Source organism: Episyrphus balteatus, chromosome 3, assembly GCF_945859705.1.
Source record: "Episyrphus balteatus chromosome 3, idEpiBalt1.1, whole genome shotgun sequence".
Taxonomy (NCBI): Eukaryota; Metazoa; Arthropoda; class Insecta; order Diptera; family Syrphidae; genus Episyrphus; species Episyrphus balteatus.
The window spans coordinates 74,441,067-74,466,394 of NC_079136.1; the positions used below are offsets into that span (position 1 = coordinate 74,441,067).

General features: G+C 29.0%; 1 protein-coding gene and 1 long non-coding RNA gene across 2 annotated transcripts in view; one reads left to right on the forward strand and one right to left on the reverse strand.

Annotated features, from left to right (window-relative positions):
- Nucleotides 1-776: 776 nt before the first annotated feature.
- The window catches only part of LOC129916916 (uncharacterized), an 81,290-nt gene continuing 56,738 nt past the window's right edge, over nucleotides 777-25,328 (reverse strand). The window contains exon 3 of the long non-coding RNA XR_008772563.1: nucleotides 777-2,197. This is a non-coding gene — a long non-coding RNA (uncharacterized LOC129916916). The remainder of the gene's footprint in view (nucleotides 2,198-25,328) is intronic.
- LOC129916883 (mushroom body large-type Kenyon cell-specific protein 1) overlaps nucleotides 16,337-25,328 on the forward strand; it is a 79,220-nt gene continuing 70,228 nt past the window's right edge. The window contains exon 1 of the mRNA XM_055997078.1: nucleotides 16,337-16,763. Within this exon, the coding sequence (XP_055853053.1) occupies nucleotides 16,670-16,763 (94 nt within the window). The 5' untranslated portion in view covers nucleotides 16,337-16,669. The remainder of the gene's footprint in view (nucleotides 16,764-25,328) is intronic.

A 25,328-nucleotide genomic window follows, 5' to 3' on the forward strand; every position in this document is an offset into this window, starting at 1 on the left:
TATAGAAACTAGACGGAAGAAGACTTTAACAGAGTTTTCAAAATGGAGAGTTTTCGTTTGTCGCAGCTCTAAACAAAAATTCTACCTGACTGCATAGTTTCCACCGTCAAGTATAAAGGCGGTTCTGTAATGGTCTGGGGTTGTTTCTGGGAGCTTTGACTCTAGTCACTGAAAGAATGAACAAGGAGGAAAACGCTTTGATCTCTGCTCTAGACTAAGATTGATTGGCGAATAATGCATATATCAACAGGATAAAAGAACTAAAAACATGTTCATTTTATGCTAGGATTATACCTCAAAAAGACTGAAAGAGAGAGAAGACGAAGGAATCCTTCAAGTCATGATATGACTGACACACCAAGAGGGCTGGTGTGGGGGGAGCTGGAAACAATGGTCCGGGATCAATGCGGTATGGAATCGTAATCTGCGGTATGAAATATCTTACAGGACTGCTGGAACAATATACCACAAGTATGTAGTGTTTTTTGGAGACTCCCCAGAGGGGTTTTTATAATTAATTTTTTTAAGGACTAAAAGGAACAGTACCTCGCATAGGTATAAATTTTGGAAAAACGGCCCAAAGGATTTTGATGAAAAAATTTGTTTTTTTTTTTCGAAATTCATTATTAATGGTACCTGTTATAGAACACTTGAAACGTGTACGATTTATTTTAACTGTGTTTCAAAACATTCACATTTTTTTGAAAATTTTAAGATTATTTAGGTTTTAATTTTTTTTTTTATTTTAAAAATGTTCGTTCAAATCGATTGAGAAATAAAAATCGTTCAAAAAATGTTTAAATGTTAAATGTAGAACCTTATTTTTGACACTACACATACACATACATAAGTAAATTTTTTCTCGAGTACGATCTTCGCGAGTGGGAGGCTTGTTTCAAACATGTTTTAGCTAGTTCGGTTGTTGAGGAAATGAGAAATCCAAAACGGAAGAATTTAACGGACAGAATACGATTTTTTTCTAAGTTGAAAAACGCTCTGTTGGACAGGGAATATGAATTTCTATTTGTTACAAAGCGGCGGTAAAACAGTCAAAAGAGAGTCGTATACTCATTTGCAATTTGGACAAAAATGTGTCTTCGACAAAATTTGGATGCAGTTTGAAGAAGCGTTTATTTTCAGTGCATATCTCTTTTTACGTCGTGTATGGTCTAGCAAGACGCAAGACTCTCAAAATCTTGAGAATGCGTGTCTGAATCTTGTGTAACATCTATAAAGTCAGTAAAATAAATTTTACTATTTCGTGGGCTATAGGTCTCTTTGTTTTTTCTAATGCTTAGTTCGTATCAGTCACGAAATAAGGAATAGTTATCTATAAAGTCAGATAATTGAATCTAGACGACCAAACTTATTTAATCTGAAAAGTCAAATGGTATACATATGTATGAGATTTTTTCATTTTTCGCCCTCTTTAACACCTATTTTAGCTGTAAGACTGACTCTAAATTGGTAAAAGGAAGTCATTAGACTTAGAGCATTTTATATTAAATTGATATTGATAGATCTGTTTTTGAGAAAGTTTCAATACCTCGAAATCATTTTAATAACCTTGAAAATTATATCGAATATAATTTTTTTTTTATGTTAGATAAGAGTTTTATTTTTCAACCCATCTGAATTTCTCTGTAGTTGTGTAGAGATGCGAATTATGTTGCATTCTTCGAGAAGCTATAGATCTTCTTCATTGATGTGGGGGAGATTTTGAACCATACAAGACAGACATACGTCAGTACTGGACAGATTAATAATTTGTAAGCCAGAAGTTTCGTCTTCCCACTTAATCCGTTTCGTTTCCCGAGAAACGGAGAGACCAAGTGAATGGAAAAGTTGTTTATTTTCAATATTAAAGATGCGTGCTTGTTAAAATGCAACCGGTTGGAAAAGTTGACTCCAAAATACTTTTTGATGACTGCGACTTCTATTTCCATGCATTCTGATAGCTTGATACTATCACAGCTTGATGCAAAATGTCTGCAACTTCTTTTTGCTGTTGTTGGTGTTCTGAAGCAGATGAGTTCGGTCTTGTTGCTGTTGATCTTCAAACTTCACTATAGGTAATAGTCCCAAAAACTGGCGGGCCGGTTAGCGGTGTATATCTGTTGACTAGTACTGACCCTAATTTAGATCGTTGCGGCACTCCATCGCAGATAGTTTTCTTTGTAGACTCATTCTTGTAAACCTGTGCATAGAAAGACCTATGGGTTAGAAGCTTTTTGATAATTCTTACTAGGTTGTTTGGAAGTTGTTGTGGAGCTAAAAATTCAATTTTTATCAATTAAATTTTGACTGTCTACTAGGCAAATTTTCTTTTAATTACCAATTTTTAAAGTTGTTTGAACATAGAACATTGCCAAGTAAACAATCAAAATTTAATTGATAAAAATTTAATTTAAAACCAATTGTATTTAATTTAGTACATTAAGGGCCACTTTATCAATAGTCAGTTAAACAGGCAGATATACATTATGTAGCTTATTCCTAGGAATAAAACTATCTGCTTCTTTTAGAGACGAATAAAAATTATTCTAAGGAAGAATCTCATCAAAAATATTGTCAATTGTCAAAGCTGTTTTGAAAGAAATTTTTATAAAAAATACAGCGGAACACAAGAAAACAAATACAAATATGAATAGTATAATATTTTTGGATTTGACATTTTTTTTTGTTCTGTTGAATAAATTTTCTTGATTGAAAAATTCAATGTTGTTATCTGATTGTTTATGAGCCTAATAACTTTATTCGTCGAACAGTTAACTGACTGTTTATTAGAAGATTGAAAAATCGGATCTAAATAAAGTCAAAATTTTAAAAATTAAAAAAGAAATTAAAAAGAAAAAATGCTTTTCAAAACGAAGTTTAGTTCTGATCGGATTCAATTCACTTTGTTTCTGTTCGTGAATTTGATGCAATGAATCTGCAATTTTCGGACAAAATATTATCAAAACTTATGTTTTTATTGTTTTGTAATGTTTATTTGTTGTTAATTTAATACAAAATACATAAAACAGATGAGGCATGAAATATAATAAATTCATCACTGAATCTGTGTTCGCAGTGCGCAATTCTGCAGGCACTCTGGGGAATTGCACACTGCCTCTGTGTTTGCAACCTCATTCGGTTTACACCTTACCTAAATCATTTTTCTTTTAAAATTTTCAATAATATCGCAAATGTTCTGCATTTCACTCACATTATTGATTTGTCTCGCAAAATGTGTCTTCTTATTTTTTCTTTAAAATTCTGCTTTTTTTCCATTAAAATTGCCAATAAAATTGCATCCATGTTCAAAGGGCCAGTAATTTCACTTTAGAAACAAAATAAAAATGGACTATCTTTAAGTTTTGACAGTTCGAAGGAATTTCGAAGTTTTCGAAATCGATCGAAATTAAGAGTATTATAATTCATTTCACGTGAAATAGAAAAGTGATTTCAATTCACTTTCGGTCGAATTGCGGGTGGAACATGGTCGTTTATATCGAAAATAGTGATAGGAATAAATCTATAAACAGTTATGAATTCAGCACAAGACATTCAGAAAAAGTTCGAACGGAATAAAGTGTTTTTTTAAGGATGGCTCAACACCTTGCTGTTTGAAGTTTTGGGGTAGATCGGTTTTCGCCAGAAAAATTGAGTAAAGAATAATATTATTATTGTCAAGCTGGAATGGTTGTTATTTTCTATCACCAGGGGCCGTAATATTAATCAATTTATCAATTTTACTAGAAAATTTAAATAGAATTATCTAATAACAAAAAAAAAAAAAAAAAATAGTGCTCCATGTATTAAGTGACCCATATACACCACACTTGTGGGCAAACCGACCGTTGGAAATAGTAACGGAGTTATGAATAGGTACCAGTGTTATGGGAGACAAAGCTATGTGCGTCAAAGTTATGAAAAACCGAAGTTATGAAAGACCGAAGTTATGAAAAACCAAAGTTATGAAAATCCAGAGCTATGAACACCAAAGCTATGAAACGTGGTATTTGGGTTTGCAACCTTTAAGAGAGAAATGATATACGGGAGGAATGTACCAAAAAGCTAGAGCGTGTAGGCTGAGTGATTTAAAAAAAAAAAAAGAGTTTTGGTTGTTTTTTTTATATTTATCGAAAACGACAAGATATTTTTGGATCCAGTTTTCTGTTTTTGTTTAAAACCAATAAGAGCATTGAATCTTGAAAACTAAATTAGTACCTAATTACCTAAAATCTTGAAAAGAAATTAGTTCAAATTTTTTTTTTTTAACTTTTTTTTTCAAAATTTTGATATTGAAAATAAATTTTTTAAAAACTACTCCATTAAAAACATATTAAAATACATAGTTTTCGGCTGTACAAAAAGACACAGCACGTTATTGTTGGTGCAGCCGTATTAAGCAGCCCAATTAAGTCAATTTTTTCGAAAATTGTCCCTTCCGGCTAAACGGGGGGGGGGGGGGGGGGGGGATAGACATCCCCGTCCAAGTCTAGTCTTGACTCAGCCTACACGCTCTAGCTTTTTAGTACATTCCTCCTAAAAACCACGTTTCATAGATTTGGTGTTCATAGTTTTGGTTTTTCATAACATCGGTGTTAAGTAAGTTCTGTTTTTCATAGCTTTGACGCGCATAACTTTATCGCGTATAACTCTGGTATTCATAGCTATGATCCAATTCAGTTTCACATATTAATAGTTCTGTTCAAAGAGGAAATAGTTAGATAGAACAGAAAAGTTTCGTGAGACCCGTCAGAACAGAAACCAACAGTAAACATATTCGAAAGTTCTCATGAATCTCTTCTGACTCCAAAAGCAAGAACCGATTGTATTCTAAACTGTTCCAATAAGCATCGATAAACAGCAAACTAGAACAGTTATGAACAGAAAATTATCACTGAACAACTTAAGCTGTATTTTTCTGTTCGGAATGGTTCAGAACAACCTCGTTGAACACACATAGTAAAAGTGATCTGCCTGAAATGACTAAACCCACACTTCTTGTTTCCACAATATTTGTATGCATATCCCTCAGTGGAATCCAAAAAATCATGATATCCTAATCCTTCTCTTCAAAATCCAACTTGATCCGTCGATTCTGCATTATGCCCATATTACTTGTAGGTATAGGTCAGCAGTCATGAACTACATGCGCAAACTATTTCTTATGTATAGGTGTGTTGATATCTTTTTTGTGAGCAATGAACCGGGAAAATAAGTTATTTGGCCCGGTGACGTGCATATTCGAAACTGATAAGATAACCCGTTTTAATTTAATTACTTTTTATGTAGGTAAGAATTCGAAAGAAACTGAACAAATTTTGAGAAAATGCATTCGAAAATAGAGGGCGTTACAAAGGTTCAGTGAATTCGCGTATTGAATTAAACACGTTAAATGATGAACATTTGTTAGGAATACAATATGATTGCGCAGTTAAACGTGTTATACAGAAAAGGATTAAAAAACGTAATCGGAGACTTCTATATTTTTAATCACATTTCGTATTAATAAAAAAAAAACGAATTCATGCTTAAAATCCAAAAAAAGCTATTCGAATCTCTGCGTATGTATTGGCACAATTATTATAGAATATTATAACAAAAATTCAGCCACTTGTGGTCGTTGTCGTCGTGTATAAAAACGTAAAAAAAAAATAATGCTTTCCAAAATATATACATTAAACCAAAAAAAAGCTCATTTCTTTGTATTGCTTGGGAAAGCCTTTTTTTTTTTGTAAGCACGGTCATAAGGTCTACTATTACGCATTTCAGGGCTATTTGTTCTTTAACGGACACCCTGTCATTTTAAAGTAGTATGTATAAAAAGAATTCTAGATACCGACATAAAAAAAAAATACATGCATACATTTTTACTTGTTTATAGGCAGGCACACATGGTGTTAGAATTCAGAGAAAAATCTACCAATGTTTCCTAGTACCTACAACTACTATACTAGTTATTTGTGATAAAGCCTTTCAAGTTCCAAAAGACAACGGATATGAAGAGTCGGCAAAAACCTAAACCATAATTTTTTTGAAGGAATAGGAGGAAAATACTTCATTATTTGTTTCCATTTGCATCGTGTTTTGCGTGCGTGACTTTTAGATGCACATGCTTTCCCACATCAAAGAGAATATAACCACCTTGCATTTATGCATACATATGCAACGTATTTCTGCCTGTTGTAAAAATAACTATAGAAATATGAAAAGTTTGTCTGAACTATTTTTTTTTTTGCGTTTTTTTTTTTTATTATAAATACATTTTCTCAAAGCTTTAAATTGCACGCATGCAATTGATGCAAATGCCTAGTAGGCTTGCACAAATATTATACATATATGTATGTTGTACGTAGGTAATACATACAAGAAACATGTGCCAAAATGGAAACGTGTGTGCAATATGCGTTGTTGATATGTCTACCTAATAATAAATTTTTTCGTTATAAGTGAAAAATATGTATACATACATATTTCATACGAATAACTTTGCATGGTGGGTCTTCACAATTCTGACAAAAAGTTTTTACATAGAGCCATTTTTGAAGTTTGACGAATTAATATTTTTTTTCTTTATATGTATGTTTTTTTTTTTTATTAGGTATTATATATCTATAGGGCTTATGTAGGTATATAAAAGTGCGTTTTTTGTTTTCATTCATATGTTTGTATACAGATTTTAATGAACAACTAGGGAAAATAGGTATATTTGTTGTTTTGGGGACTCTTTACACATATATTAAGCTTTTCTTTTGAGGTAATAAATCATATCTTTTTTATGTATTTGAGAACTACATGCAATTACCTGGGAACAATTAGATTGTTTGTTACAAAAACATTAGTTTTAGATAGACATTATATTTTTAATTTTTTCAAAAATGCAAATGTATAGGTAACTACTTAAAGTAGTATGGATGGTGAATGAACATCCTTTATTGTATTGTAATATTTTTCTGGGTTCAATAAAATTTAAGTTCACTTTTTATTATTTCACTTTTATTTCCTTTTATAATTAATAAACACTTTTATACAAAACAATGTTTTTCAATATAATACTTCACAACTAATAAAAGATAACACTACCAATTTAATAGAGGCGTACCTTGTCCTATCGGAGCCCCAGGGAAAGACATAATTCGGGGGCATTTTTGTAATGAGGGAAAATTCGTCTTCACAAGGCGTTGACTTTGACAATAAAATCAGTTTATTTAACGTAATATCAGTTACGATCGAGTGCGGTGAAGACAAAATATCAAAAACGATTAAAATTTGGGAACAATTAACGATATCGGTCAATTTTTTATTACAAAAAATCAATTTTAATTTTAATTTTAATTTTAATTTTAATTTTAATTTTAATTTTAATTTTAATTTTAATTTTAATTTTAATTTTAATTTTAATTTTAATTTTAATTTTAATTTTAATTTTAATTTTAATTTTAATTTTAATTTTAATTTTAATTTTAATTTTAATTTTAATTTTAATTTTAATTTTAATTTTAATTTTAATTTTAATTTTAATTTTAATTTTAATTTTAATTTTAATTTTAATTTTAATTTTAATTTTAATTTTAATTTTAATTTTAATTTTAATTTTAATTTTAATTTTAATTTTAATTTTAATTTTAATTTTAATTTTAATTTTAATTTTAATTTTAATTTTAATTTTAATTTTAATTTTAATTTTAATTTTAATTTTAATTTTAATTTTAATTTTAATTTTAATTTTAATTTTAATTTTAATTTTAATTTTAATTTTAATTTTAATTTTAATTTTAATTTTAATTTTAATTTTAATTTTAATTTTAATTTTAATTTTAATTTTAATTTTAATTTTAATTTTAATTTTAATTTTAATTTTAATTTTAATTTTAATTTTAATTTTAATTTTAATTTTAATTTTAATTTTAATTTTAATTTTAATTTTAATTTTAATTTTAATTTTAATTTTAATTTTAATTTTAATTTTAATTTTAATTTTAATTTAAATCAATAATGTTGAAGTTGAATCAAATATGATTTTTTTAAATGCCAAGGAATAGCCCAAATAATGAACAAAATTAATAAAATATTATAAGGAATATAGACCGACAAATATTGCAATTACAACCCTATTCAATTTAAAAAAAAAATCAACAAACAATATTTTTTGAACAAAATAGTATCACATATCACATATAAGCGGATCTTGAGTCCAAACATCATATGACGCACTTTCTATATAAAAAATGTTGGGTGACAACTATAAAATATGACCGAGCAGGTACTTGGTAAACTTACCCAAATGCTAAAAAACACCAAAAACACTTATTTTCATGTTAAAATGTATAATATTTTATAGAGTCATAGAGTTAAAAATAGATCGGATTTAGATTTAGATTTAGACACTCTCTTCTATCTTCAAAATGTCGGGTTGCTAATTAAAAGTAGCAAGAAATTGCGTAGTAAATGGTCTAAAATAATAGTACCTATGCTTTGCTGATTTGGTAAGTACAAGATCAAGTTGGCAGCTATTTTGTATACTCCATACTTAAATGTTTTAGTGTAACCAATTTCGCAATATTCCGTCTAGAAATTGCCATGTAAATGATTTTAGATGCCAAAAAGCATGAGAGGCTCTATGGCGGTTCCAAAATTGTATGGTTTACCATAAAGTCTAAAAAAAAAATTTAAAAAAAAGAGAGCAATTATGACATTTTTGAAAATATCATCGAATTCTTTACTAAATGTTTAGTTCAACATAATGAACTTATCTAATGTTTACAGCTCATAATGTCTAGGTATATATACAAAGTTAATACCATATATTATTAAAAACTTAAATTTAATAACTGGTTTCTAATTCTATACAAAAAGTTAATTTAGTCAATTAAAAAAAGAAATTGCTCAAGTCGGGAATAATTTGTAATGCATAAAAATTAATTGATGTGTTTTATTTTATTACGATAAATTTTATTAAATTTTTCATTAAAAAAAAACTATGGTTTGAGTATGAAAAAAAGGATTAATCCAATACTATGTCACTTATTTAATACTCATACAACTCTGAATATTCAAACAAAGAGGAGGTGATTTCCCAAACCAGCTATCGGGAAAAAATAGGAAAACTAGATATGGCTGCCATTTTTCATCTGATTAAAAAAAAAAATAAATTCCTAAACAGGACAGAAAAATATTTCCAAAATTGCGCCTTCTGAACAACAAAATATCTTTTATAAAATGGCATTTCACTCAAAATTACCTTTAGATCGATAGCTGGCTCTGGAAATCGGCTCCTCAATAATAAAAGAAAGGTTAATGTTTCATAAATTAATTTTAAAATAAGTCCAGCCACACCTTTTTATTTTAAATTTCTTGAAAACGAAAAAAACATGCACTTTTCTGTTTTTGACTAATATATTTAATGAGAGCTTTGAACTTTTGAAATAAAATTAGTAGATAGGTTAGGTACCTACTTACTAGCAGATATTTAATTTTGAATAAATTTAGTTCGAAATTTTTGTTTGAATAATTTATGATGCGATCGACAGTAAAATCAGGCAAACTTGATTCCGAACTGAGAAAAATATCCTCAAATCAAAATAACAATACTCTCGCAAGGGACCGCTCCATATTCTTTATGAATAAGACTTTGCTTGAGGCTTTAGCGAATGTTTAAGATATTTCTGAAAAAATCTCAACGGAAGTGACGACCATGAATTCCGCCCCTCATGGTTATTCAGAAAAATATGCTTTTAGCGCATAAAGTGAACAGAAAATCAGTTTTTTGGGGAACGAACCAATACTCACTTAACGGAGGTGCAATTATGTAAATACTCTTCAATGGCCTTTGAGCTATCTATCTTTCTAACGGTATATCCCTCTGTAGAGGAACAGTTAGGGACTTTTCCTGTTGCCGTATTTTTGTGGGAACTCAGTATTGAACTGAGCAGGGGCGTACACACCATTGAGGCAAGCGGGGCGGTGCCCCCGATGTGCCAGGGCCCTAACAGGAGACAATGCAGAGAAGGCAACGGAGCAAAAAAAAAAAGGTATTTAACATGAAACACTTCGGACACAAGAGAGACAAATTTAATTCTTCAGTGTAATGCATAATGAATTGGTGGCCAGCTATACAGTTTCATCTCAAAAAAAAATTGTGTCAGGGGTCCCAAAAAAAAAAGATTGCCTTTTTATAAAAAAAATTACGTATTATCTTGGGGCCCCAAAAATATTACTTGAATTGTCTAAGCGACCAACAAATGATAGGTACATCAGGAGCACCAAAAAAATGTTCTGTGTTACGTACTTTTTTTTGTTCTTATTTTCTATATCAAAGGGGCCCCAAATATCAAAGGGACACCAAAATTTGTTTTTGCCCTGGGACCCCGACAGCTCAGCGTACGCCTCTGGAACTGAGTAAACATTTTATACTGTAAACAATAACAAACGATGACTTTTATTCATTATAAATTCTTTGTTGTTCAATTGCTAAAAATGTATAAGTTTAAAAAACAAAAATGTAGTAGGTATACCATAACAATTGAATAAATGTACTAACTTTTATTAGTATTTCAATTTGAACACGACTTGTGTTCAAATTTAAATATCAATATGAAGGCTTCCACCAAATTTAAGCCTTTTTCCAATTATTATTTTCGTTATTTCCCTCATTTTATGCTGAAAACTGCATTTAGAACAAATCAAGATCACTATTTGGATCAAATATGATTTTTTACAATGTTTCTAAACTTTAATTGGTAGAGTCGAAAAGTTTCATTCTTAATTTTTTTGTACCGACAAATGTTCTTACCAATTTATATCTTTGGGCGAATAGGAAAAAAATAATTTCTATCAATTTGCAACATCCGTCTTTTGTCTACATATACACGTTATGAAAGAAATTTCATTCTAATACAGTCATACAATAACCGGCCATTGATTATCTCTGAACTGAACACCTGATTCCATGGACTAATTTTCTCGGAAGCAGGTGCAACAGCAAAACGTTTATCCTAAGACAACTATAAAATCTCACCACCAACCATCATCGACAGTTGGCTTTGGCTAGAGTTGATTCACATAAGGAAGACATTATATTACGTCTACAAAGCGAACTCGCTTATACCACTACTATACAGTAGTACCTACTCTTGTGTTGTTGTGCATCATAATACGAGAGACTTATCTTAACACAGGGTTTTCATGTGTATCTTGCAAGTTTTAGCCATCGTCACATTTCTTGTTTTTCTCTCCCAGTCAATGCAGTGTGCCACTATCTAAACCATGTAGCTCCAAAAAAGTAGGATAGAGAATAGAGAAAAAAAAACACTAGCTAGTTACACTTCACAAAACAAAGTCATGCCCAGTCAATGTCAAAGTCAGAGTCAGGATCAGAGGCATGAGCAACAATGTTTAAAAATGGTTTAGTTTAGAGAATTCGATGTGAATGAAAGTGCAAAAACAATGAGCAGTATTAAGGAAACTTAGTAGTAAGCGCATGGAAAAAGCTTGTTGTAATACCTACTGATGGTTTATTAAACCTCGGTTCAATATAGAAACAAATAAGCGTTAAATATAAATTTAAAAGAATGCGTTCGGATATCTTTACATGTGTAGGTAACTTCATCTGTTAATATGCACAAGCGAAGTTTTATATTATGTTACAACTAGTTTTACCAAAAGTACCTACTACTATAGTAGTATTTATACTAAACTCGACAGCACTGAACTACCGTTTTATTCCTTTCACATCCGTTTTCCTTTTATTTTACGGACGTAAGTAAAAAAAAATTAGTGTCACCTCATTAAAAAAAAAATACTTCGTTTCAAATTTGATCGAAACTTTAAAAGATAATAATTAGTACCCTATTTTCTATCATTTTTATTTGTGTACAGATTGACAGTACATTTTGGACCATATTCATAGTCTCTGCAGAATGGTTAAGTATGTAATTGAGAAAAAAATTTTTGATGGTTAATTAACTTGAATTTGACGCAAAATAAATTTTTGAGGTTGTTAATTTTTGTTTTAGAAATTTGCATATGCTATACCTTTTTTAAAAGACCAATAACTTCTTCTTTTATTTTGTTTCCAAGGAAAAATTTTTTGAGGAATAGTTTTTGAAAAATTTATTTTCAAACTCAAAATTAAAATAAAATGCACTCACGACTGGATCGCACGTACTAGACATAAAAAAAAACAACATTGGAAATTACAAAAAAATCATATGTACCAAATTTCAAAAAAAAAAAACCGTCCACCCGTTTAGGCTGCAGCTTCATGTACAGAAGGGACGCATCAAAGCACTTATTCCGTTCTTAAAACTGACGATTCAATTTCGAACTAATTTTTTCAAAATTTTATGTAATTAATTAGGTACTAACTTTGTTTTTAAAATTCAATCTTCAATCCTCTCATTAGTTTTTAGTCAAAAAAAGAAAAACCGGATGCAAAAATTTGTGTCACTTTCGATAAACTAAAAGAAAAGCAATTTTTTCTAAGAAAACCTTTTATTTATTGTTTTTACGCGGCTGGACTTTCTGTAAAACTTGTTGGACTTGTTAATGATACAATAAAGTGACACGGTATTGGATTTACCCTGGATTAATCCTATTTTTTAACGCTTGAAAACTGACCTGTGGGGAAACCTGAAAATCCTTATTGTGCCTGCAGCGCCCACCGCAAAAAAGGATTAACTCAAGGGTGATCAATCACTGTGTCACTTTATTTTATACTGATTCAGTTATGAATTAATAAAAAAAGTAATAGAAGAAAGGTTAATTCATAAATTGATTTGCGAACAAGTTTAATTGGCTTCTTAGAAAAAAGAAGTTATTTTTCATTTCTCTTCTTATTGAGTTTAAAAACACATTTTTCAAAAACCATTCCTTAAAACAACTATATTTAAAAAAAAATAAAAAAAACGAAATTTGCTTTTTTTTGTACATTCTTCTTGAATCATCCTTTACAAATTGCGTGTGTGTGAAAACGGTATTGCGCAGCTTATAGGCCAGCCTACTCGTCGTTCATAGATTCCAAATTTGCTTACATTTTGACAAACTGCAATTTTAAAATTAATGATCAGCCGTTCGGTTAAAGTTAATATAATTTTGTATTTATGTATTTCCTATTTAAGTACTGTAAAAGTTAATAGTTTCTTTATTAAGTGAACTAAATCGCATTAATTTGAAATTTATTTTCATTTCAAATTTTTTTGTTTTTTGAAAAATGTATAGCTTTTTTTAATGGAGTAGCAGTGACGATGACGAGGAAGAATTGAAAAAAAAAAAAATTAAGATGTGCAGCGACAATCCACCCGATCCACAGCTCATCAAATGGATTTGCTTGATTCAAAGTAATTTAACAAAATTTCAAAATTTACATTCAAATTTAAACTAATCAAAATATTTTTCAGGCTTAAAATGTTGCAGCAGCTTTTCACAACATTAGTATTCAATACAAATCAGACTTTCCCAGAGATCTAAGTCTGCTCTATAATGAGCCTTCTCTAAGTCTAGACGAGGTTGATTCTATTTCCAATGATGACCAAATAGGACCAATACGAAACACGAAACTTAATTACAGACTGCATTTATAAATTATTTAATCAAAAGAGCTTTAAAATAATTTCAAAGAATTAAAATTATATAATAAAAAAATAACGAAATTTAACTAAATTGGTGTTTATGTCCATAATCTTCATTTTTCTTTCTTCAATATCCAGTTGAGTTTTTGGATTTGCATATCGATCATTTTTCAGCGTTGTTCTTCATCTCGATCCATTTGGATATGTGAAGTTGGAACCTCCAAATGCTGATTTTTTTTTTTCAAACCTGCCTGGTTCGTTTGCCCAAGGTTAGCCCAAGGTTATCCCAAGGTTAGCCCAAGATTTTTTTTGACAATTTTAAAAATTGTCGGGTTTTCACTCTGGTTCGTTTGCCCAACGTTGGGCACAGGATAGCCCAACTTTTTTTCTTCGTTCTACTATTTTTTCAAAAGATACAACAAAAAACTTTTTTTTTATATAAGAAACCGAATAAATTGTGATTTTTTTTTTTCTGTGAAAACATCAATAGTTTAAAACTTTGGTTTGTTTGCCCAAGGTTAGCCTAGGATAGCCCAATTTTTAGTTTTGCTATCCTACTCTTAGTTTAAAAATTATAAAAGCATTAGTTTTTATTCACCTCACAAAAAAAATAAAAATAGTACACAGTGACCATTTTAATTTATAATTTAGAAAAATGTATCCACTAGTGTGGGCATTGCGCCTCAAATGTTATTTATTTGACTAAGAATTCTTACTTGATTGAATGAATTTCATATAACATTCCTGTTAAGAAGCTTAAGTTGATTTGTTTCATTTCACCTTAAAAACCACAAAATACAAAAATTTTTTCAAATGTAAAAATCATTGATTTTTTTGGTTTACCATATAAGCACCTAGAAAAGCTGATTAGTAAAATCTATCCAAATATTTTTCAAAAGTAACAACAATTCAAGTAGCACAAAAGTCTAAAATACACCAAAATATTTGGAGTATTTTTTGCACTTTCGTGATATACATTTTGAACATAAAAAATACACCGTTTTCTCGTGTTTATTATAAAACACCGATTTTCGGTATATAAATAGCACTAGTGGTATAAAAAACCATTTGGTTTTTTGTGAAAAACTATTTATTTGAGTTTGAAAAGTACACAATAAACCTATGCGTAAAATTCACCATTAAAATTATTCTGATTTAAAATTTGAACCGAAGTTTATTTTTTCAACCTCAAACAGTTTTATGAATTAAAACTTGCACCATTTCTTATGAAATAAATGAAAATTTATTTTTATTCACTTCCATAATAAGGCCATAAGAAAATAATGCATACATACGAGTTTGAGTGCCTAATTTAAAAACGAAGCACATTCTGTCTGCTGATTTTTGATCCTTCCCCCTCTAAAACTTTGAAAATTTCAATGAATTATTAATTTTTTTCTATTATTATTTAGTATTATATATTCTATTATAAATTTTTCAAAAATTATTTTTTTTGTTGTTGTTTTTATATTTTTTTAGAAGCGGTCTCTTAAGAACGATATAATAGTAAACTAATTAATCGCTGTCTTTTTTTTGTCATTTTTTCCTGAAAAATATGACGTCTCCCATTTATGTAGCTTGGTGAATTTTATTTCTCCAAATAGTACTTAATACACTAAAGTATAGTGTACAAAATATTCATTTTTGGTTGCTTTCAGAATCGAATCATTTTATGCACTAGTAATGGTATATTATAAAAACAACTGAAACCGGTGCATACTTTGCACGGAATTTTAAAAGAAATGTTGAAATTTTGCACCGAAAAGACAATGGTATAGTTTTTAAACCAACATTTTTACACAAATACACCATTTTTTTCAATTTGCTTAATTTTACACTAAAATTTATGAATTTACACCAATTTATACACCGGTGTGCTGCTTGAAATATAAAATGGTGTGTGGGGTGATTTCTTTTTCAGCACACAAATAGAACTTTTTAGACCTTGCTCAAATAGCCTTGGTAATTCCAACAAATTACATCACTTTTTTTCTTAAGTCCCACCGTTTGTTCAAAAAATATAACAGCAAAAACTCTTTTCAAATTACCAACCTTTTAAAAATCAAAATTTGTTTTTTTTTTTTCAGTGTAAAAAGGGTGGGTTATCCAAGAAAAGTGATGTAATTTGTTGGAATTACCATCGTTTATTGAGAAAAAGTGTAAAAAGGACAATTTTTACACTGAAAAAAAAAAAAAAACAAATTTTGATTTTTAAGACGTTGGTATTTGGTAATTTGAAAAGAGTTTTTGCTGTCATAATTTTTGAACTAAGAGTGGGACTCATTATATTATATAATATCAAAGCTAGTAAAATCAATGTCTTCTAAGAAATTTGGGCTCGTCAGATTTAGGAGTACCCTAGAAAGTATTAATTCCTGAAAATGTTCAAAAGTTTTTGTACTGTTAACTTCAATTTCCATGGTTTTTTCTTCTCTGATAGATAGATTAGTTAGATGATTTTTTCTGCCCTGTATACATACTTTTGTCATATAAACTTAGTATCTAGGATTTTAGTTTTTTTGGTCAGTTTTATATCTAGTTTTGTTTAACCAAATGGCAACACTAGTAGGATGATAATTATGTTCGTTATTAAATGTTATAACAATTAATTTTAGTCGGACACTTTGTCTTCTCTCCAATATAATATTTTTAAAGATGTTTGTTTTATTTTTTGTACATTACATACATATACTAAACTATTACCAGTTTTTTGTATAATTTTTAACATATATATTTGTTTTATTTTATTTCAGATATGTATATGTTAGGGATTGTTCCCGTTTGTTTCGAAACTATAATTAAAAAAAAAAAAAAAAAAACATTCCAAGGGAGCACACTTAAAAACGAACGAGCCAAATATAAATATCTTAAATTAATTTTATAATGTTTTGAGTATTGAACTTTCCATTGAGAATAAGAGTGGCCTTTAATTTTTGCTTCAAAGTGCAAAATTGTCGTATAATCTTGTGACGGCAATTTCTATTTTTAATTTAATACATATGCATTTTCGAAAAATATGCTAACTTTTTATAAAATATTTTTGATTCTTGTTGGATGGCTCGTATTAATGTATTCGTAGTTACCATAGTGGCTGTATTAGCTAACAAAATATGGCGGAATGTTCATATGCAAGGTGCCTTCAGGAACGACGTTACATTAAACATGAACTTATGAAATGGTCAAAAGATATGCTGTACATTTTTGGTAAGTACGTAAGTTAATTTTTTTTAAATAAACTCCAAATGTAAGTCGCCATTTTAACTTGAGAGTTCTTATTAAATTCCATAAATTTTTAAGGTTTTTTGTACGTATGAATCATACGGTATGATAGATCTACGAAAGCTTGAATTATTAAGAAAATAGAGAATGGGATTATAAATCTTGTACCGGGAAAGTCAGAAAAATTAATTCATGAGTTCTTATGTTTGGCACCGATGCATGCAGAGTTTCACTCTCTATAGCAGATTCGAAATCCACTAAAATACCTCTATTGGCGTTTTTTTTAACCGCATTTTAAGACTATGAACAAGAGAGTAGAGTAGGTAATAGTTGATCATGTTGTTTAAGAAGAACAAGTAAAAAATAAGCGAAAAACTGTTAAAAATAATTGTCACTGTAGTTCCACTTATGGTTCCACTGTTTTAATTTATCACATGAGAATGAGAAGGTGTTTTTTATTAGAAAAACTGTGGACTTTGAACCAGTACTAAAATTTAAAACACTGTTGCACTGATAACCAAGAACCAGAAGTATTTATTCAAATATCGACGGTCAAAGGGTTTTTTTTTTAGAGAAATGACAAGCTAGATTTTATCATCCTAATCCTAGTTCCTATCTTTCCTTTAATATTGTATATACTATACACAAACACATATGTTATTGGATAAGGACGGTAGCTTTAATAATAAATAGAATCTACTTAATGAGGTAGATTCTACTACTCATAAATAGTTAGTAAAAATGTTCCCATATTTCATACATGGAAGCAAAATTTAGCATGAAAAGTTTTTCTTATGTCGTTTTCTATTGGTTTCACTCAAGGATTCACTCATTCTGAAATCCAATAAAACAGTTTCAATCTTTTTCACTCAATTCTGAAATTTTATATCTGTATTGGTGAATAATCAAATAAAAATTTTTTGCTTTTCTACTAGGAAATTTTGATTGACATTTAATTATTTAAATATTAGTGATTTGAGTGAATTCTGTTTTGAAATCAAGAAGAGAATTTTAATTCTGAGAAGCGTTCTGCCTGTCATATTTGGACGAATAAAACATTTTCAGAAGGCTTCTGAATGATTCCGGACGCTTCGGGAGAGCCAGTCGAAAACGACATTAAAGTTTATTGCTATAGGCAAGCTTAAATCGAAAACTCGATTTAAACAAGTAATAAAACATTATAGTGTCCGACCGAAGGTCGATTTTTAGCCGAAGCCGAAGCCTAAGCCGAATTATTACGCTGAAAGAAAATCTTCGGCCGAAGCAGAAGCTTAAGGTTGAAAAAAGTCAAGAATTCTCCTTACCAAATGGAAAAAAATATTATTTTTATTTATTTATTTATGATGACACGCACGTGTTTTAAAATTTTTTAATACCTACCGAAGAAAAGATTGCAATTTTTTCTTCGGTATTCAAAAATTTCAAAAATTGAAATTTTTTCCGGTGCCTAGTACGATGCTCCATATAATAAACAGATTCTTTGGCTTCGGCCAAAACTTCGGCCTAAAATGGCCGAAGCCGAAGGTTTGGCCGAATGTTGTTTTTTTGGCCGAATCCGGCCGAATCGGTCATCTATCTTCCAAATCTACATCTAACTTCCAAATTAATTTAAGGACAAAATCGATAACAGAGGCATGCACACAATCACATTATATAAATTTTAAATCGGAACGTTCAGTTAAAATTATTTTTTGTTTGATTTATGAAGTAAAATAGTTTGATTCTTCTTAGTAGGTAAAATAAAATATTAAGTAAAATAAAATGCACACAACTGGGTCGCACGAACTTGCTCTTAGAGTTCAAGTTGCTTTAATTCTGTGAACTTTTTGTATTCAAATTTCTTATAAAAAGAATGTGCTAAACATCAAAAATGGCATGTTACCGAACAAAATATAAACATAAACACTTACAAAAACAAAATAATCACCACACTTGATTTTACTGTCGCACTACGAGTTGACGCGTACTTTTTGGCTGAGAATGTTTTCGCATAAATGCAAATAGTCCAGTGCATTTACAATTTGACCCAGCAGTTTGTACCACCCTCAAATTGTTGTGTTCATTCGATAGAGCATTGGCTGAATATCATTCATTACCCTGATTTTTCGAACTCGTGAAATGCACCTTTTGACCGCCATCTTGGATTTTAGTTTTTATTAAGTATCTCGAATTTGTATAGCAGAGTTGTAGAGAATTTTTCTCGGATAGTTTTTTTTTCATAATTTTGATTTTTTTTTTGTTTTTTTACTTTTTTTGGCTTATAACTTTTTTAATATTCAGAATATCGAAAAAAATTTTCTTAACATAAAAGACGCGAACTTTAATTGTCTACGTTTTTTGTATGCACAACTCTTATTTGGGATAAATAGAAATCGACGTATTTAATAAAAACCGAAATCCAAGATGGCGGCCGAAAGGTGAATTTCAACAGAGCGAAAAATCAGAGTAATGATATTCAGCCAATGTTCTATCGAATGAGCAAACAAAATTTGGGAATGGTACAAACTGCTGGGTCGCCCATATGAACATCATAAATGCACTGGACTAAAACGACTCTCACCTCGATTGCATTTGTGTGTGCAGAGAAAATCTGGTGGTCCATATACAGATACACGTATGGTCCTTATATTCCTCTCTTACTCTATACCTACTCAGCTAACACAATTGTTGTCTCTCTTCACAATAGATTTGTTTTTGTGTTTTGTAATTGATGTATGTATCCAGATTTAAGTGACACAGCCGATTTCAGTTAACAAAATTTTATGAAAACGTTTTTTCAAAAAAAAATATTTTTAGATTTAAAAAAAGATCAACATTTTGATTTTTTTTTTTTTAATTTTTAAAAACGGATGAATGAATTTCAATGAATGTCTTTTCATATTGTCCTGTTTAATGGCATTCAAATTTTTATTTTTTTAAGTTTTGAGTATTTTAATAGTTTCTATATTAATATTTTTCCCTTTTTTTTCTCAAAATCTCATTTTTTTGAAAATTTAAAATTCGGGTATATTAGGGTGGACCAACAAAATTATATTTCATTATTTTGATTTGCTCTACCGATAACTTGTTTTCTCGACACAAAATAATGCTACCCTAAGAATTTTTCGATGATGTTTAGAGGTTGCGAGCACCCCTTTATTAAAAAAAATAAGCTCTTTTAGTTTTTAATTTTTTTAAAGCGTAAATAATTTTTTAATCGAAAAGCTGTTTGAGTAAAAAGTATTGAGTTTCAATAGGTCTACTTGCTTCAATTTTTCTTTTCTCAAAAAAAAATATTTTTGACTGATTCCCAGGGGTTAGAAGTCGAAATTACTGATAAATGCTGGCAAAAAAGCCTTAACACTATGTTTTACTGTTTTTTATAACGGTTAAAATTATTTTTATCGTATTCCTCATCAAATTTACTATAAAAACCGTGCTTTTTTATTCCTCAATTCTTCTTAAATTGATAAAAGAAAAAAAAAAATTTAAAAAAGATCGTACCAAAACAAGTGAAGGAAAAATGGGGGAGGGTACTATATCTTGGGCGCCGAGAATTGATAACGGTAGTTTGTAGAGGAGTTAAATACGATCATTTTTTACTATGGGAGCGGTGGTCTATCTGGCTCGGTTTAGGCGGGAATGGCAATTTTCTAAAAAATGACTTTAAATAATAAAAAAAATATTAAAAAACAATGGCAACACTTACAATTATGAATGAAACCTTTTTCAAAAGCTAGAACTATACACTTCATTCTTATTATAAAATTAGGTTATTTCAATGAATTGTTTTTGAAATAATCGATTTAAACGTAAAAAATTTTGGATAAAAGTTTAAAAACCCACATTAAATACTATTTTTGTCAAGATTGTGGATTACAATACAAAAAATGGCTGATAAAATAAAGTGTCAGAATTGATTCTTTTTCAAATACTGAAGTCCATATGTTTTAATGCTTTCTAGTTTTTGAGAAAATTGAAAAATAAAAAAAATTCTTTTTTATCAGACCAACTCGAGATCTTACTTCTGGTTCCACGAAATTTTATTTTGTAAACTATCCATATTTTTTAATGATGTTGTTGTTGATGAAGTGCCTCATTATATTGAATATCGGATATGTTTTTCATGGTGGCAAAAATATCGAAAACAGCCATAAAAATTATAATCTAATAAAAAAGAATTTTTTTTATTTTATTTAAGCTTTAAAAAAATTAAAAACTAAAAGAGCTTATTTTTTTTAATAAAGGGGTGCGCGCAACCCCTAAACATCATCGAAAAATTCTGAAAAAATTAGGGTAGCATTATTTTGTGTCGAGAAAACAAGTTATCTGTAGAGCAAATTAAAATAATGAAAAAATGATTTTTTTTGGTCCACCCTAGGGTATATACATAAAATAAGTTTTAAGTACTAATACAAAATTATTGAAGTAAAATGTGTAACATTTTTGGTATTCGGCGTGCCTTTATCTGTTATGATATCACTTTTGAATCATCAAAACAATAAAAGCCATTTTGGTTCTTTTATCATAAAAGATTTTGCAAGAGATCAAGTTTTCAATGAAAATGAATGTTTTTTTTTTTTTATCTTTAATAAGTAGCATTGAAACTGTACTATATTGACACTTTTACCGCTTCAAAATCAAATTGATATTTTCATGATACAGCACAGAATTCTTAGCAGTCACAACATTAGCAACACCGGCACCAACATCTATCGCAATATAAACAAGAAACATTTCAACTTTCCATAAGAGAACTGTCTAAAAATCGGTTTACCTTGTTCTTTGTCAATTTATTCCGCGAAAAATCCCGGCTAATTTCGCCGACACTTCCACTTCATAAATGCAATAAAATCAAAAACAAAGTTTCAAGTAAAAATATATATCCACTTTAAACTTGTCAATTAAATGATTTTATAAAGAAACAACACTGTTTTTTTAATAAATACCTGTGAAGATAAAAATTATTATGCATTGCATTTTTCCTTGTTTTGATGGCTTCTGTTATCGATTTTGTTGATTTTGGGATGTTGGGGTAGCTGCAGCTTACAGTGGGGCAGAATTGATTGTTTCATGATGTTATATTATTTGTTATTTAATTTGTTTGAATACTGAGAATTTATTCTAAACTAAAATTTATTGCATAGTTTATAAAAGCTTAATACTTGTTTGATTAACTATAGTGCCGTTTTTCAAAACCTTAACAGCCTGTGAGAAAAGCTTAAAGGAAAATTATATTTTCTCACGAATCATTTCTAATCTGATCTGACTCAAAAGCAAGGACAAAAAATCCTGTTCTAAACTGTTCCAAACAGCGCAGTGTCAATGAACAGCAAACTAGGTAACCAAAAATACAAAATGCAGTTTATATTTTGTTTAAACATATGTGTTGATTTTGTTTTGTTTTAGGTTTGCTTTTGTTTTTGTAAAAAATATAAAAATAAGCAGAATTTACGAGGCTGAAAAAATACTTTAAAATTTTTGATTTTGATGATATGAAAGGATTTTGTTTTTCTGTTCATATATTAACACTGACGACAAGAAGATGAACATTTTATTCAATTTAATTGAGTGCAAGTATTTATTTAATTTCATTTAGGCCAAAGTTGTAATTCACACTATTTGCAAGTACACTGTGGTGTATACGTGCTTTTTTGTATTGTTTATTTTTTTTACCGCATACGCAAGATTAGGTGAGGAGAAGACGCTTGATCAAGCTAGAAAATTTAGGTTTATGCAATCTAGCCATATGGCACATCATTTTTGAGTATTATATAATGCTGAATAGAATGAGACCCGAAACTACCTCTTTAAAAAAATTTATACTATCCTTTTTATGAAAAGATTATTTTTCGAATTTTGAATTTAAATTATCTTGATCAAAGTGAATTTTTTGTTTTTTTTTTTTATTATTGTTTAAAAAAGGACTTTTGGTAAGTTAAAAAGAAATTAGATACAAAATAGTTTGAAATCAATTTTTTTTATATATATATTAGGGTGTCCGTTATTTCCCAAAGTGATGTTTTCGGGGGTGACACCCCCCAGATCGAAAGTTTAGGGCCTAAATACGGGGAATTTAGCAAAAAAAAATTTTTTGGGGGTCATTAACCCGTGCCTCTAAGGTCATACTTTCCCCATACAAATTTGTATGGGAAATTTTTAACTCATACATAAAATTTTTTTTCTCTCGAGTTAAATCATCTATTTTTAAAATGTTTGTTGATTCTGGTTGGAAAATAGTTCCTTTAAAAGATTACATTCAAAATTTCCCGTTAAAATTTTTTTTATATTTTATTTCGGTTTTTGAAATTATTAGCTGTTTTCGTAGTTTTTGCTTTCACCTATCACATAATTTTAAATGCAGTTTTATTGGTTTTTAATTCTTTTCAAATATTGCATTCAAAAATTTGTGTATAAATCAAAAATTTTAATTTTTTTTTATTTTTTTTGAAATTTTTGCCGTTTTTATACGTTTAAATTTATTTTTCTCGAACTACAAAAGATATGTTTACAATATTTTTATTGAATTTTGTTTAAAAATTATTCACCTAAAAAATTACATCAAAAAAGTTGCAAACAAGAAAGGGTAAAGTATTTAATAATATTTTTTTATTATAAAAACGGCAAAAATTTCCAAAAAAATTTTCAAAAAATTGAAATTTTTTGATTTATTCACAAATTTTTTAATGCAATATTTGAAAAGAATTAAAAACCAATAAAACTGCATTTAAAATTGTGTGATAGGTGAAAGCAAAAACTACGAAAACAGCTAATAATTTCAAAAACCGAAATAAAATATAAAAAAAATTTTTAACGGGAAATTTTGAATGTAATCTTTTAAAGGAACTATTTTCCAACCAGAATCAACAAACATTTTAAAAATAGATGATTTAACTCGAGAGAAAAAAAATTTTATGTATGAGTTAAAAATTTCCCATACAAATTTGTATGGGGAAAGAATGACCTTAGAGGCACGGGTTAATGACCCCCAAAAAAATTTTTTTTGCTAAATTCCCCGTATTTAGGGCTTAAACTTTCGATCTGGGGGGTGTCACCCCCGAAAACGTCACTTTGGGAAATAACGGACACCCTAATATATATACATTTTCAAAAAGGAGTATAAAAATGTTTGTGACTTTTAATTTAGTCAAATCAAAAGAAGACACCCATATTTTCTCAAGCGCAGCAAATTTAATTTCTTCAGCAATCAGGTGTACTAAAAAAATCCCCAAAGAAAAAAGAAAACTTCACCAATGCAAGCATAAGAAAACAAATACACCGTATTGACACGTCGATATCGTATACTAGAAAAAAATGAATTTTACTCATACATATAAAACAAAAAACAACTGACATAATAAACCTTTTTATAATCAATTTTTTCTAACGACGGGAAAGTAACCCCAATTTCAATAGTGCAATTGGGGTAGGTGTTAAGATGATTGCCCTTTACTTTTGTTAGTCTGAGTTAGTTTACCAAGTAAAAATTTAATTTTTTTTGAAAATGAATCGATTTTTTTGTTCGAAATTTTGCTTTCATGTGTCGAATAAAAACTTCTTAAAAAAAAGTTCTAATTATTTTGAAATTTTTTTATTTAACTATTTAAATTATTAATTTTATAAAGGGTACTCTTTAGAGAAGAACGAAAAGTTGGATTTTATTATTTAAATTTAAATTCGGAGCATATAGTAAGGGAAATGGGGGCAAGACCGTTTTTGAACTAGATACCGAGTGTATAAGATAGTGTATAAAAACAAAAATTTGGCAAAATAAGTGGCTTTTGGTATGATCGATTATGTCTGTAAGTATTAGCAAGTTACGGTAAATTTTGTGATATTTAATCAAATCGTTATCATTCATATGAAAAGAAAGTTTTTAACAGTGAAATATTGAAGTTTTTTTTACTTTTTCTTTTCTATTATAAAAATTTACTTGCTCTACATATGTGGGGGCAAGACCGTTTTTTTGGTAGATATCTTTTCAAAATGTATTATCTTTTGTTCAGTATTTTAATTTTTTTTATATGATTGCTTCAAAATAAAATTAAAAATATAAAATTTAGCTTTTCATATCAGTAGAAAAAAAAACACCCTTTCACCTTGAACGTACATACATGTGTATCTATAAATTCTTTTTGTTCTTGCTTTTCATATTAACTGCAATACCTTCACTGAATTTCACAAGTGTTGCATTTTATAAACAGGATGTTTTGGAACTTATTGTAAATTCTTTGGATTTTTATTCACATATCAAACATTGAATAAAAAAAAGTTTTACAGCGAATAAGAATAAATATTGCTCATTTTTCTCTCCATGAAGAGAAGAGGCAAACAATTTTTTTTTGTCTGTATTTGTTTGAGCGTAGAATCAGCGGCATTTGGAACCAAACAACGAAAGTTTTTTTTTCAAAATAATGAACAAAATAGAAACTAAAATGAAACAATAATAAGAACATACTAATTCTTGTATCAGTTTAGAAAACAAACGATGTAACTTTTCACATTTTACCTCGGAAAAATTTTGCAATAATTTACTCCGGCATGAAATTTTACACAAAAAATGGAATGGAA